This window comes from Rhinopithecus bieti, unplaced genomic scaffold (genome assembly GCF_001698545.2).
Source record: "Rhinopithecus bieti isolate Rb0 unplaced genomic scaffold, ASM169854v2 scaffold_26061, whole genome shotgun sequence".
NCBI lineage: Eukaryota > Metazoa > Chordata > Mammalia > Primates > Cercopithecidae > Rhinopithecus > Rhinopithecus bieti.
The window spans coordinates 1,618,932-1,633,185 of record NW_016811928.1 but is presented as its reverse complement, the minus strand read 5'-3'; the positions used below and the strand labels follow the sequence as shown (position 1 = coordinate 1,633,185).

Here is a 14,254-nt window from a genome sequence, read left to right as displayed (position 1 = left end):
CGTGCTAGACCATAATAGGAACTCAGTAAGTAATTATGTTAGGAAATGAATAATGATAAAAAAAAATCATAAGGAAAAGGAAAAGGTTTAGGGAACGGTATGGTCTGGAGAAAAATCAGTTTATTCAATCTTACTAGTACATTAACTTCATCTCAATGTATTTTTGTTGTTGTTTTTGTTTTGAGACAACAAGGTCTCTCTCTGCCACTGTGCCTGGCCTAATCTTCTTATAATTCAGCATTTATCAATACATTAGTAACTTTCCTTTTGCTAGGCTCTCCTTGTGACAAAATTTTAAAACTTCATATTAGTGTGATGTATGTTATTTGTGTCCTAGAACCTTTCTAGTATTTCCCCCTTAGTATAGTTGCTCTGCTGAAAATGAGACAGGAGCTAGGAGCTGAGTGAAGGAGAAGATGGAAGTGGAGGGAAATGTTATATAATTATCCAACATTTGACTCCAGAGCCAAGAACCAGAAATATGCCAAGATCATAGTAATAACCATTGTCATACCAGATACTAACCAGAAGCTTTCCATATACTGTTTTTAACCTCAAATTAAAGGTGAAACAGAACGACTTCTGTCTGCCAAAACCATAGTTCAGGTTTTTGGTTTCCTTGTAACCTTTCTGGCTGCCCTAATGTCTAAAGCTAAAACTCCTTTTCCCACCATGTCTGCAGCATGGAAAGAAGAACGCTTGTTTAAGGCTTTGGCAGTTCACAGAAAAAAATATTTTGTTTAGAATTACCATTTGTGGGAAACTATTAAGTATACAAACACATTCCACTTATTTGATATCTTAAGCATTTTGTTCTTCTTTTTTTTTTTTTTTAAATAATCTCAAGGGCTAACAATGTGACCTTATTATGAGAACTGGCCAGAACTCAAATATTTGCATTGAGGAGCTTCTAGGATTTTTGGTTCATTTGTAATATGGAGTCTGATGCAGATGCTTTATGTAGCAGAATGACCTTTCCAATTTTCTGAATAAAAACAAAATGAACTTTTAAGGTACAGGATCATTCACGTCTCCTATGGATCCAAAATGCATTAAAAACTCATTCCATGTACAAACTCTGGAGGCAAGTCCATGAATCCTATAATAAAATCCGCATAGTAGTTTAGAAAGCACTTTCCCTCAACTTATCTAATTGTGCTGAAATCCTCATTATAACTCACTGAAGCTGATAGGGCAGGTGATTTTATTATTATTTCCCTTTCCCATCTCCTCCTTTTTATTGCACAGATGGATGAACATGGGTTAACTTAGAAAGCTTCAAGAGACCCAGTCCCAAGCCTGGTTTGCTGAGTTCAATTCTCACAAATCAGTTTCTCAATCCAGGCACTACTGACATTTTAGGTTGGATAACTGTTTGCCATGGGGGCTGTCTGGTGTACCACAGAATGTTTAGCAGCACCTCTGGCCTCTACCTACTAGATGCCAGGAGCACCATCCCACTGCGCAACAGTTGTGACAGCCAAAAATGTCTCAGACATTGCCAAATGTCCCTGGAAGTAGAGGTGGGAATCTCTGGTTGAAAACCACTAAAAGCTTTCCAAAATGCCAAGTCACCTGTAAGTGATAAGTAACTCCATTTCCACAGAGACTACCTCCACTTCATATCTGCTGTGCTTTCCAGGACATCGTTGCTAGATGTGTCTTCAGATACCAGCTGGGTTGTTTCCAGCAAGAGTATTACAGGCAATGAAATAGCTGTCCCTTATCCACAGGGGATGAATTGCAAGACCTCTATTGCGTGCCTGAAACTGTAGGTAGTACTGAACCCTATGTATACTATGTTTTTTTCCCTACACATTTCACATGAGTGGCCAGGAATTTCTCACCATTATCAACTCCTGCTTTCTTACCTGTAAAACAGGGATGATTTTGTGAATTTCTTTGTAGAGCACAGGTTGAGCATTTGCCTTTGAGGTGGACTGATTGGGTGGTTTCCGGCGAGTGACTTAACCTCCCTGTGCCTTACTTTTTTCAGCTGTAAATGGTAATTCCAACAGTGCCTAATTCACAGGGCTATTGTGAAGACTATGTGTAAAGGGCTGAGAACAGTGTCTAGCACATGCTACGTGCTCAAGAAATGTCAGTTCTATCATTTTTAAGGAATGTTCTTGTAAGTGATGAACAAAGCACTGGAGTGGGACTACAAGTTTCAAATGTCACAAAACATGTCTACATCATTCACCACCATTGCATCCTAAATGTCGAACAGTGCCTGGCACAAAGAACGTACTTTAAAAACATTGATTGAAAAAATATAGCAGTGACTAGGGCTGAGGAAAACTGACTCCCAGTTTCCACTCCAAACCCTGCAACTATCTACTGCCCATCTCACACACCTTGGAAAAGTCACTGATTCTAGATCTCTCATCTCCTGCAGAATGAAGAGATGATGTAAAAGACCTATAAAGTGTAGTGCTATAAATTATAACTGACACTCTTAATTCTACTATACTTTTTAGGAAAAGGATTACAAAAACTTCATAACAACGTAATTTTGCTTAAAACAATCAACAGTATAGAGACTCTACAAAGTTGCTGAATTACAGTTTTCAAAAGAAATTTAGTGATGATTGTTTCATCAAAAAGGGCAGTAAAACTTGGCACTAATGCCATCACTCAGTGGTGTGCTACTTTCCCCCCAAGAGCTCTTTAGAGGGGGAAACAAAACAAAGCTGCAGAGTAATCAATGGTCCTGCAGTAATACACTAAGCCTTTCTTGGTTTTCCAATCCTTCTGGCTTGTATGTATTAGAGAAAAGCTTGACTCACTAATAGGCAATGTAATCAAAGTGACTTAAGCTTTCAGAGTCTGTTTCTCTACCTATAAAATGGGATAGGGTAATACCTACCCTCAATGGGAGTATCATGAGCATTACATAAAATAATCAGGCAAATGGCCAAGAAAGAAGCACATTTTCAATTAATGGAAGTTATTACTAGCAATAATAATTGCAATTATTTACAAAAGAATCATATCCCTACAAATGTTAACGGTGTTAAGAGCAATTGTTCTGGCTGGGTATCACATACTATATAATTTTTTTTTTTTTTTTTTTTGAGACAGAGTCTCACTCTGTTACCCAGGCTGCAGTGCAATGGAATGATCTTGGCTCACTGCAACCTCTGCCTCCCAGGTTCAAGTGATTCTCCAGCCTCAGCCTCCTGAGTAGCTGGGATTACCCGCGTGCACTACCATACCTGGCTAATTTTTGTATTTTTAGTAGAGATGGGGTTTCACCATGTTGGCCAGGCTGGTCTTGAACTCCTGACCTCAGGTGATCCACCCACCTTGGCCTCCCAAGGTGCCAGGATTACAGGTGTGAGCCACTGCACCTGGCCAGAAATGCTAATGTAGTACCCAAAGAGACCTCAGACAAAGAAATGCATGCCAGCTAGGTAATTCTTTTTGTGGAAGCACTAGATAAGAGACTAGGAGTGCTGAATGGTGAGTTGGGGAAAAATTAATGTTTAAAGTTAGAGAAACAGTTGGGTCAGAAAAAAAGAACATGAAAAAGCAGTATAGCTCAGTGGCTAAAACACTGCCTAGCTGAGTGGCCTATTTGTTTCTTCACCTTGGAAAAAATGGAGATAGCAATACTGAACAGGATTGTTATAAAGGGTTAGAGAGTTAATATTCATGAACAGCTTAGAACAACACGTGGAATACAGTAAATGCTATCTAAGAATCTGTTACATAAGCTAGAGGGGTGACAATAATGGCTGAAGTGACACAGAATGGCCTGTTAGGAAGCCTTTGTTGTAGAGACCAGCAAAGCGGCCTTCTAAGGGCACAACCTGGAAAGCTACCAGCTCTTTCATCCATTCCACACCCGGGCTCCTTCTCTGTGCAAGGTGAAGTGCCGTGGTCGTGAAGAGTCAATACACATTTGAAATGGTAGAGATGAACCAGTGGCTGAGGCAGAAGAAAATCTCTGTTGCTACTAGGAGTAACAGAAGCACGTGTATAGACAATATGCTATCCCTTCCTGTGGGCTTTCACAGTACTCCCTGTGTATTTCACAGCATCCCAGTTAGACAGAGATCCCAGAGGGGGAAACTGAGCACTGTTCACTGTGGAATGCCCCCTCCACAGTGCTCAGTAAGTATGTGTGGAAGCGAAGCCAAAGTGAACAATAATTAGTCACCTGTATTTACTGAGCACTAAGTACTTGGACCCCTAACTGCTCCACATCCTGTTTTCAACCTCCATATTGCTCTAAATAGCTCAAGGTCAATGTGTGGGAGAGGAGAGATGTAATCCCAAAACTTAGGCTTTTGAGTAAAAACCGAGTCTTCTTTGTAGTGGTGGCCTGAAAGTACCCAGTGGTAACACCGGCTAAGAAGCTTTCTGATGGGGGGAATTTCCTCCAGCATCGTTTCTCAGTCCATCCACAAACACCTCAAAGCTGGTACAAACAAAACTGAACTTAGGAGCTTTGCAAATGAGCTGATCTTTTCTTTCCTTCCTTCTCTACAGCCACCCATCTATCAAATTCTCTTCTGTGCTTTCCTTGAGAACATCCCTCTCATAGAGCCCTCTCACTGATCTCTCTGCCAGCACCTTATAGGATCACACTGGGATTACTACCAGAGGGTCTTACTGTGATTCTGTCTACACATCATTGCAAGACACAGCTTCCTAAAATCCAGGTTTCATCATATTTCTTCCCTGTTCAAGATCTAGGCTCCCTATTCCTTACCTTTGCCCAGTCTACTCTGGTTATCAAGCTCCTTCACATGTGGGCCCCACCCTACCCGTGTAATGCACATACCAACTTCCTTATTAAGGTCTGCATGTAGAATCTCCTGTTCTGTTTAATGACCTCACAGCACTCATCATTGAAGTTTTTCTCTCATTTAATCACCTTTTCCAAAATGTTGACTTCTTGTGCTTTGCCCATGTTGTTTCCCCTTTTGGAATAACTTAATCCTTCTTTTCTGGCTATTCAAGTACCAGCCCTTCAATTAACACTCAAAACCACCTGTGTGGCTTAGATAATTGTATAATTGTATTACCTTGTGTTTCACCCTCTGTTGCCTATGTGTAGGCACAAGTGTTCCCTTCTCAAAAAAAAAAAAAAAAAAAAAAAAAAAAAAAAGATAAATTTCTTGAGAGCAGGGAGTTTGCATTATTTTTACTTATTTGTCCAATAAATATTCACTGAGCTCCACCATTGTGTCAAGCACTGCACTGGGCTTTGGGGTACAATGATGAACACGACAGATACAGTCCCTGTCCTCATAGCATTTACATTCCAGTGTGTATGGGCCATGTGTGCTTATGTGCATATGCATGAAAGAGATGAAAAAATTTATACATATATAAATTTATAACTGAGGTAAGTACCATGAAGACAAAGTATGGGGTGCTGAGAAATCATGACAAAGCTTCACAGCAAAAGAAAATGCCCCTGAGCTGAGATCAAAAGGATGAAATAGAAATGAACAGGCAAACGTCCAAAGCTCTCAAGAAGCCTGGTGTCTTAGGGGAACTGGGAAAAGGTCAGTATCCACAGTTGCAGAGGGCAGACGATGAGCCATATGAGACAAGGCTACTGAGATGCAGGCTGGGTATAGTTCCTGACACTACTAGAATCAAGAAACACTTGCTAAGTGAAAGTAAACTTTAGATGTTCCTTAGGAGTTATAATGCACAATGGCTTGTTACTTCTGAAATATTGTTGTTTGTACATTTGATTTTTCAAATAATGCTGAACACCCAAAGCTTAAAAAATATGAATACTTGTATAACTTGTATGCTTATGAATCCTCATTTTACTGACCCAAATGTGACCAGTGAGGATGCAGGGTGAAGGAAATGGCTCTTTGAAAAGGCTCCATGTGCCATTAATAAAGAGAGGATCTGCTACTATCAGCTTCTGATTTTTGTCTTTCTCAAGTTCAATAAACAAGGCATGAACCAATGACAACTATGACATGGACTACAGTCCATTCCATATTACAAGTTAGATGCCAAAATGCTTTACATAGGCCACCTAACAGATGTTAATGTATTTCAGCCAATACTCATGTGAGCAGGATTCAAACCAGTGACCCCAGAGGTGAGAGGTTATATATCCAATTACAAATTCCCACTTTAAGTGTTAAGATGCCTAAAGTAATATATTTTATTTACATCAAGATGCATTGTATAAACTATATTTGATCAAAGAGATGACTTCACATTCTCAACTTAAATCAAAGAATGCTTACTTAAGTATTTTTTTAATTGAATCAGACTTTAATGCCATCGTATAATCTTTTGGTTAACAGTGCTCATCTTGATTATTCTAACAAAGGGAAACATGGAAATTAATACTTACGTTGTAGAGCTTATGTCATCTATAAAAATACACATTAGAAAATTCAACAGAGGTACCTGGGACATCTGTGAAGGTTTCTCCAAGGATAGACACGTGGAAATTGAGTCCTAAGTCTTTAAGATGCATTAATACCTTAAAAAAGCTTTCTGGATCTTTATCATGCTCCCTGGAAATAAACACACAAAATATAACTTGTGTTACCTCAGGGCATGTGTTAGGAAAAGTGGTTTCACTTCCTACAGTATCAATTTTTTTCACGGTCTATTGCTGGTTGGGGAGCCTCTGGTATCCAAGCGGAGATTTCTTCCTATAACTTCACACTATAGCATCAGCAGTGTTTTCATGTCCACAAACTTGTCTCTTATGATCAGAACCTAGACCTACTGAAGTTTTAAGGATCTGCAGCCTTAAAGGAGAAATCTGCCTTTTCACATCTTAAGGCTAGACTACAGAAAGTATAGTGTATTTACTTTTCCCTAAAATGGTTAATTTTCTACTTAACAAAGGTTAAAATAAACTTTTTTTTTTTTTTTAATTTAAGAAAAGACCAATCTTCAAAGGCTGACTCTCCAATGATCACGAGAATGTACCAACGATGCTTTTCATTTCCATAGGTCTGAATACCTTCCTCTCACATTTACTGAGCTCCTTTGTGCCCACAAGGAACGCACAATTTAGGGAGATTAGAGACCTCTCACTAATCTCTCATTTTAAATAACTGAATGGAGAATTATAAATACATCAAAAGGAGGGAGGTCTGGGTCTATGTCCGCTGAGTATTAACTTAGGAGTGGAGTTATGCACATACAAAAGAATAGTAATAAAGATAATTCTTTCATTTAGTAGAGGCTTTGGAACACATGGATTGTTTTTTGTTTGTTTAGCTTGTCAGTCTTCTTTGTAAATGACAAAATGAGAGGCTAAAGGACACTAAAATTTTAAAATTCTACAATTCAACAAATAACATCAAAATGGAGTTTTTNTCTTGCATTTAATTACAGTTTTAAATTATCTTATTTCAGACAGATGTGGACCAGATGTCTTCAAAATATTTGGTTTTTATTTATAATTCAGAATTTTAATTTCTTTTTTACATTATGGAAAAATAGTTATGTATCAGCAATTGAATTTCTCATTTACTAATTATGTAAAATAAATCTGTAAATTGATCAAACTGCTATATGAAATATGAAAATTACATCATTCAGGAAATCTCATGAAAAATGACATCTGCAACCCTAAATGTGTTAATTCACAATTCAGTCAATATTTTCAGTATCATGAATTAAAACAAATGTATTTTCTAATTAACATTTTAAAACAGCATTTATAATCTTATGAAATTGTAATATCTTATACAATTAGAGTTCTATAGCCATTTAAGTTCTATATCTCTCAGTTTGATTTAGTTCAAATAATAAAGAATGCAATGGTAAAATGTTCATTGCTTTTTAAGATGATGTGTTTTACATACATGTACCATTGGGAAGTTTCTGGATAGTTCTCATAGATACTACTGCTATGGGCAAGAACAAAGACTCAAAACACTCTGAAAGTAAAGAATATGCCATATGCCATCTTCAACCATATCAATCAAATAGCTGCCACCTACCTAGTCTATAAAATGTTCTTTTAGTCTGATTCTCTAGGAAACACTTAGATGAAAATATTGGAAACAACATAATATATCTTAAAGCGGGAGTATCACCATAGGGAAATCTAGCCATTCAGTTCTCTAAATTTTTCATTTTGAGTTTCAAAATTTTGGCTACGGATACCTAAGAGACCTTATATTCTAAATATGGCTGGGGTTTTATTTATTTTGATATTAAAGTAAAATTAGATGAGGTTTGGAGTTGGGAGGAGGTTTAATCGGGTAGAGGTGTAGTTCTTAAAAGAGTCCAGTGTGAATATTTTCAAAGCAGCAGCCTTTATAAACCTCAATTTTCAGTGTTTTTATATAAGATAAATGTATTACAATCCTGCTGTATTCTTTAGCTTTTCCTATAGGTGGACAAAAGCTTTCATATTGAATAATTACTTTGCATAAGAACACAAAAGAGATTTGAGTGAATCCCTTCTTTTTGTTTAAACTGTAATATACGACTGAATGTAAGGTGAGATTTTTTCATTCCCAACGTTATCCCTCAGAAAAAGAGGCATATTAAACTAAAGTCCTTATAAAGTCTCTCATAATACCAGGCACTCTCTCAATTATTTTATTTTAAACAAAGTACTGTTTAGGGAACATGGATTAGCCTGAAACAACTGATGAGAGTTTTGGATGGTTTTAGCAATCATTCACTTGATGGGACCGGTAAAAACAGAAACAAATGAATTTAATATTGAGTTGGTAATTATTTTGGGAGACATGACCTAACAATTCTAAGTGCTGGATGTTGTCGAAAACAAGCATTTTAAAAATCACTAAAAAAAGTAACAGAGTTAAGTGGTTACTGGAGATAAGTAATAAGTGCGTTTTTTTTTCTTCTTTTTTATAGTTGGGGGAAAGATTTCCATCATACAGTTTCACAAAGTCCTGCACCCCAAGCTACTTACAGATGACAGGTGGTAAAAACAGGCCAGTTGCCTGAAGAGGTGCCACCATCATGAAGTCAAGAATGCATGGAAGGGGGAATTGGACCAAAACTGCTTCATGAAATGTAAGGGTGGGAAAACAGCCATACTTCTAAAAATTATTACTTACAGTATGCATTTAAAGTATTATTTATGTCTAAATTAGTAAATTACATACTATAAATATACAAGTTTATTTCATCTATGTCATGCAAACTTTAATATAATCAATTTAGTTGAAAAAAAATTTGGGGTTTTCTTTTCAGAAAAACGAGAAATTGCCTAACATTCAATTATTAAAGATATACACACAAATATTTGGCTACAGGCATTTATCAAGGCACGGATGATATTCAATGGCAGAGCTCAATATATTTTGTTTAGTAAAGAACTCATTCTAGCTATCCAATGGATCATTCAGAGATTGTACCCCAGAGCCTATGACATTAATGAACCCATTTAGCATAATATGTGAATTTGTCTTAAATTCCTTTCTAGAAAACTTAATGTGAAACTCTCATACATATGATTTTAGAATAAAGCATTCAATACGTAGAATGTGGGATTTAAAGATAATATACTGAGTGCCTCTTTCTGCTAACAGCTATCAATATTAAACGTATGTACAATGGTATGCCTAATTCGCTACAACCATATTTGTAGATTTATGGGCTCCTAAACACTCTTATTCTCATCCACTGCTGGTAGGAATGTAAACTGAAACAATCTTTTAAAGGGTAATCTGATAATGTAAATAACAAGCCTTAAAATATACACGACTTTTCCCCAAGTAATTGCAATTTAGGAAAGTTATTCTATAAAATAATTAAAGATGTGCACAGAAATTCAGTTAAGAGTATGTTCATAACAGCATTGTTTATAATAGCAACCATCTGTAAATGATCTAATGGAATGATAAGTAAATGTATTTTGACACACATATATGATGCAATACCATGCAGCCATTAAAAAATATTGCATAAATATACTTCTTGAAGTAGAAAAATGTTCAAGAAATACTGTTAAGTAAAAGGGAGATGACAGAGCGGCATGATCTGTGTGATGTGTTTTCTAAGATAAATGAATGTGTATGTCTAGGAAAGTTTGGCATAGGTATACCAAAAGTTATTGGAAATTATCTTTAGGGGTTGTTATGTTTCTTTCTTTTTTTCTTTTTTTTGCATGTTTTCTATTTTTTCTTTAATAAACATCTTTATAGAAATCATTTTAATGCTTTTAAGAAATTATCCATCTCTAATATTCCACCATAAAATTACTAGATTTTTTGCTTAGCCCTGTAACATTTTCAATATTTAGAGCAGCATAAATCCTCCTTTCCTATAATCCCTATACATTTGACAGTTGCCAATCAAGACAACTTAAGTCTTCGCAAAATATTCCAGAGGATAAGTCAGAGTCCAAGCTTCCCAACAATTTTCATACTCTTGAGTAGGTAAGAATGAAACAGTCTGGCTGGGAATTCATTCCTCCGCACCACCACTATGGCAGAAGAGACCAGCGCAGAAATATTTCAAGCTTACTGGAAGCAGTAGATGCAGCAAGAACAGCTTTTATTCCCAAATATTATTCAGAACATTTGAAAAGCATAAACTGTTTCCATGTGTTTTTTATTCCTATATCTGTTCTCTCTGTTGCTTTTCCAGTTTAGTTTCTTAGAGCTAAATTTCTTCTTATTCATCACTTAACATTCATTCAGTAAATATTTATTGAGGATTTCTAAGTTCTCCATACTTGTCACTTACACTGAACTGTTATCCTTTCCTATTTTTTCACATAACTTTATACATACTGAATACAATCTCTTTAGTTTCTTCCCTTGCTTGGGCAGAACACTGGTTCTTTACGAATGCTATAGTGTTCCCAGGAGCATGTCACTGGCATGAGAGCTCCATCAGGAAAGGATAAATGTTACTTGTTTTGTTTACTACTAAGGACCCAGCACCTAGCTAAAAAGTGGTAGATACTTGTGTTCATCAATATCCACTCATTCTCTCTTTCTGAGCACACAGAAGACTCCATCTTCATCTTCTTCCAGTAGTATAAGGACATTGGACTACTTCTGGCCAATGGGTTGATGTATGCCACTTTCAGACAAAAGTATCTAAAAGCAGTTCTGGCTAGATATTTCTCTGCTGTGGTAGACCTTAAGATGTCTCGTGTTCCGAGGATTAATTTTAAAGAGTGATGCAGTCTGGGTGGCCACATGGGGGAGAGTTGCCCTGTAAAGCCACCTAAACATGCAGCAGACTTTGAGTAGGTGAGAGAAATGTACTTTGGTTGGGTTTAAGCAACTGAGATTTGGGGAGGGGGAGTGTCTTCATTACTGCAGCATAATGTGGCCTATCCTAACACATTATCTGTGGCATAAAATTAGCTCCTCTATAAATATTTGTTGAATAAATGAAGGTGTAGGAAAAGCGAGTTGCATTTATAGAGCTCCTGTTACATTCCAGATTCCATGTTAAGCACCTGATCATAATCTTACTTCAGCCTCTCAACCAAGTGGTCATACAAATATAACTATTCCTTCATTTAAGATCACACAGAAGAGACTCAGTCTGCATCTGAAATTACATCTAATCACTATGAAGTCATTTTCTTTTAGGCAGTTTTTGACTTTTTTTTTCCTTCCCACATATAATCAGAGGAAAAACAAGAGTTGGTGCCTTCAGCCCATAGTAACATTTCCAGATCATTAAATCATAAACATTCTTTAGTTTCTTGTTACTTGAGGTTCAAACTCATTGGATAATAGATGGCAATAAGGATATGGAGAAGCAATATGGAATTATGGTCTCTCCAACACAATGGTATCAAATTTCTTCACCTTTCTGATATTTTGCTAAACTTCATCTTTACTTCCCATTATGAAATAGCACTTCACCTCCAAATCCAGCGACGTGTTCCTTATTCAGAAACGTGAGGCTTCTACTTACCACCCTGTGCTAACTGTTAGAATTACCGACTTCTCCACTATGCTTTCGAGGGCCACACACTCTTCACTCCTCTCTGCGTGCCTGACACAGCAGGGATCAGTTTTGGTTTCCCTCCACACCTGCAGCTTCTGCTTCCCACGTGGTGTGTCATAGTGCTTTGAACGTAATTCAGACAGTAGTCTCGTTAGCCACTGATTTCTCAACTTCTCTCTGTCTCGTTTGCTCTTGCTCGTTTTCTCTCTTTTGGCTACGACCAGCGTTTTCTTTAACCCTACAGGTGCTCCTCACCATCATTTACTTAGAGTTGACAAAGACCAACCATATCCATGTGGCTTTCTGCAAATGTTCACACTGCATTCCACCCTTTAACTTTGCTTTTTGAGGGAGGGTAGAAAGGACAGTTCAGAAAGAACCGGCTCTGCCTCTGTCTAGCAGCAGGCCGGTAAGACCAGCAGATACATTACATAACCATGTGCAACCTGTTTCTTCATCCTTAAGATGGGATAACAATAGCTACATTTAAAGAGTCTGTTGTGAGGAATGAAGAAATGTCTGGCACCCTGAAGAATACAATACGCTCTCATTCTCTCCATCTTTTGTATTTGTAGTTATTTTAACGGTATAAATTTTAATCAATTTATTCCAGTTCTACTCCCCTGAATCCAAAGACATTCAAGATGGTAAGATGTTTTATTTTCATTGCTTCAGGAAAGACATGGGATGGAGGAGAGGGGGAGGAAGCCCCTCAACCAAAAAAAGGAGCAGTCTTCTTAGGTGTTTACAGAACACCTAAAATCCCTTCAAACAGGTACAAATAAGTAGGCAAAACGCTATGAGAGTGTAGCATGCACCCTCCTACACCGTGTCTCCACTCTGCTTCCAGACAAGAAAACACAAGGGACTGATGGACAGGAGCGGAGGAGAACAGAGCTCTGAGAGTCCCAGAGGCCATGCACTATGCTTCTAGAGAAAGAAGCACGACTCTAGAGAGTGAATGTCTGAGTCTATGTCACTAGGCATAGACAGTACTGGAAACAGCCTCAAGAGATTCCTGAGCCATAGTGGGTATAAAAGTGGAAGTGTGGATTCTGTGAGTGAAATGGAAGGATCACAGAGCTGTAGGCAGATAGACAGAAGCAAGGGATCCATTAGCAATGGGCCATGAGGAAAGGGGACCGGGAAAATGGAAGACAGAGAATCTTGAACTGCTTGAGATTTCTATCATCATATTGAAATGGGCCATCATACAGAAATTAAGTTACCAAAAAATTAAATTCTATGTGTATCAGGGTTTCATGCCATCTGCACATATTCATACTCTCAACTTTCTTTTTAATAGCAGGAGATGTGTCTGTCTTTCAAAATTCAAAGTCCATGAGCAATCCAAGATCTTCCATTTCGTTTTTTTCTCATATTCGGTTTGCTTCCTGAAGTCTGTGATCCTACTCTTAGTCCACGATTCGCCATCCACATATTTGGCATCTTCAAAATACCCCTTTACCTGATAATACTTATTGACAAGAAAGTTTTCAATAATGTACTGTTTTTGGGTGACTTTTCACAGATCATTTCACCTTAGCTGTGTTCCTCTTTCCTCATCTCCTGGGTTTTCTCTATAGCTTTGCTATTCCCATTCTCATTTTCTTGGATGAAAGTGCTAATAACACCAATTCCCACCTTTGCCCTCCTTCATTCTCATGCTTGTTACGCTCTCTCCTACTTTTGACACCATTGACTGTAATCTGTTTGCTTAGAAATTATCTTTGCTTGGTTTTCAAATACTGCATTACAATGACAACCTAACGATCTTCTCCCCAGTTAAATCTTCCCACTCATTCCATCCTGAAGGCCATGCAGTGAGAACCATCTTCAATAAATCATTTTTCCCACTAGGTCCACCCCACAACAGATTTCTTCTAAATCCCTCCACTGCTAAAAGCTTAGACTCCTCAGGTTGTTTCTTTTCAACAGGATTTCCAATCTCACTGGATATTGTATACAGTCATTTTTATTCAGCTGTTTAACTTGCCAATGAATTTCCTTTCTCTGCAACTCTGGCCAGTAAGCCTATAGAAACCCATGCCTCGGGCCGGGCACGGTGGCTCAAGCCTGTAATCCCAGCACTTTGGGAGGCCGAGACGGGCGGATCATGAGGTCAGGAGATCGAGACCATCCTGGCTAACACAGTGAAACCCCGTCTCTACTGAAAATACAAAAAACTAGCCGGGTGAGGTGGCGGGCGCCTGTAGTCCCAGCTACTCGGGAGGCTGAGGCAGGAGAATGGCGTAAACCCGGGAGGCGGAGCTTGCAGTGAGCTGAGATCTGGCCACTGCACTCCAGCCTGGGCAACAGAGCGAGACTCCGTCTCAACAAAAAA

At 37.9% G+C, this 14,254-nt stretch overlaps 1 protein-coding gene across 7 annotated transcripts in view; it reads right to left on the bottom strand.

Moving 5' to 3' along the window:
- Positions 1–14,254, bottom strand: part of QTMAN (queuosine-tRNA mannosyltransferase) — a 359,520-nt gene that overhangs the window by 19,459 nt on the left and 325,807 nt on the right. For all 7 annotated transcript variants that reach the window (XM_017895386.1, XM_017895385.1, XM_017895389.1 and 4 more), the window contains one exon: positions 6,400–6,509. In XM_017895386.1, coding sequence (XP_017750875.1) covers positions 6,400–6,509 — 110 coding nt within the window. The remainder of the gene's footprint in view (positions 1–6,399; positions 6,510–14,254) is intronic.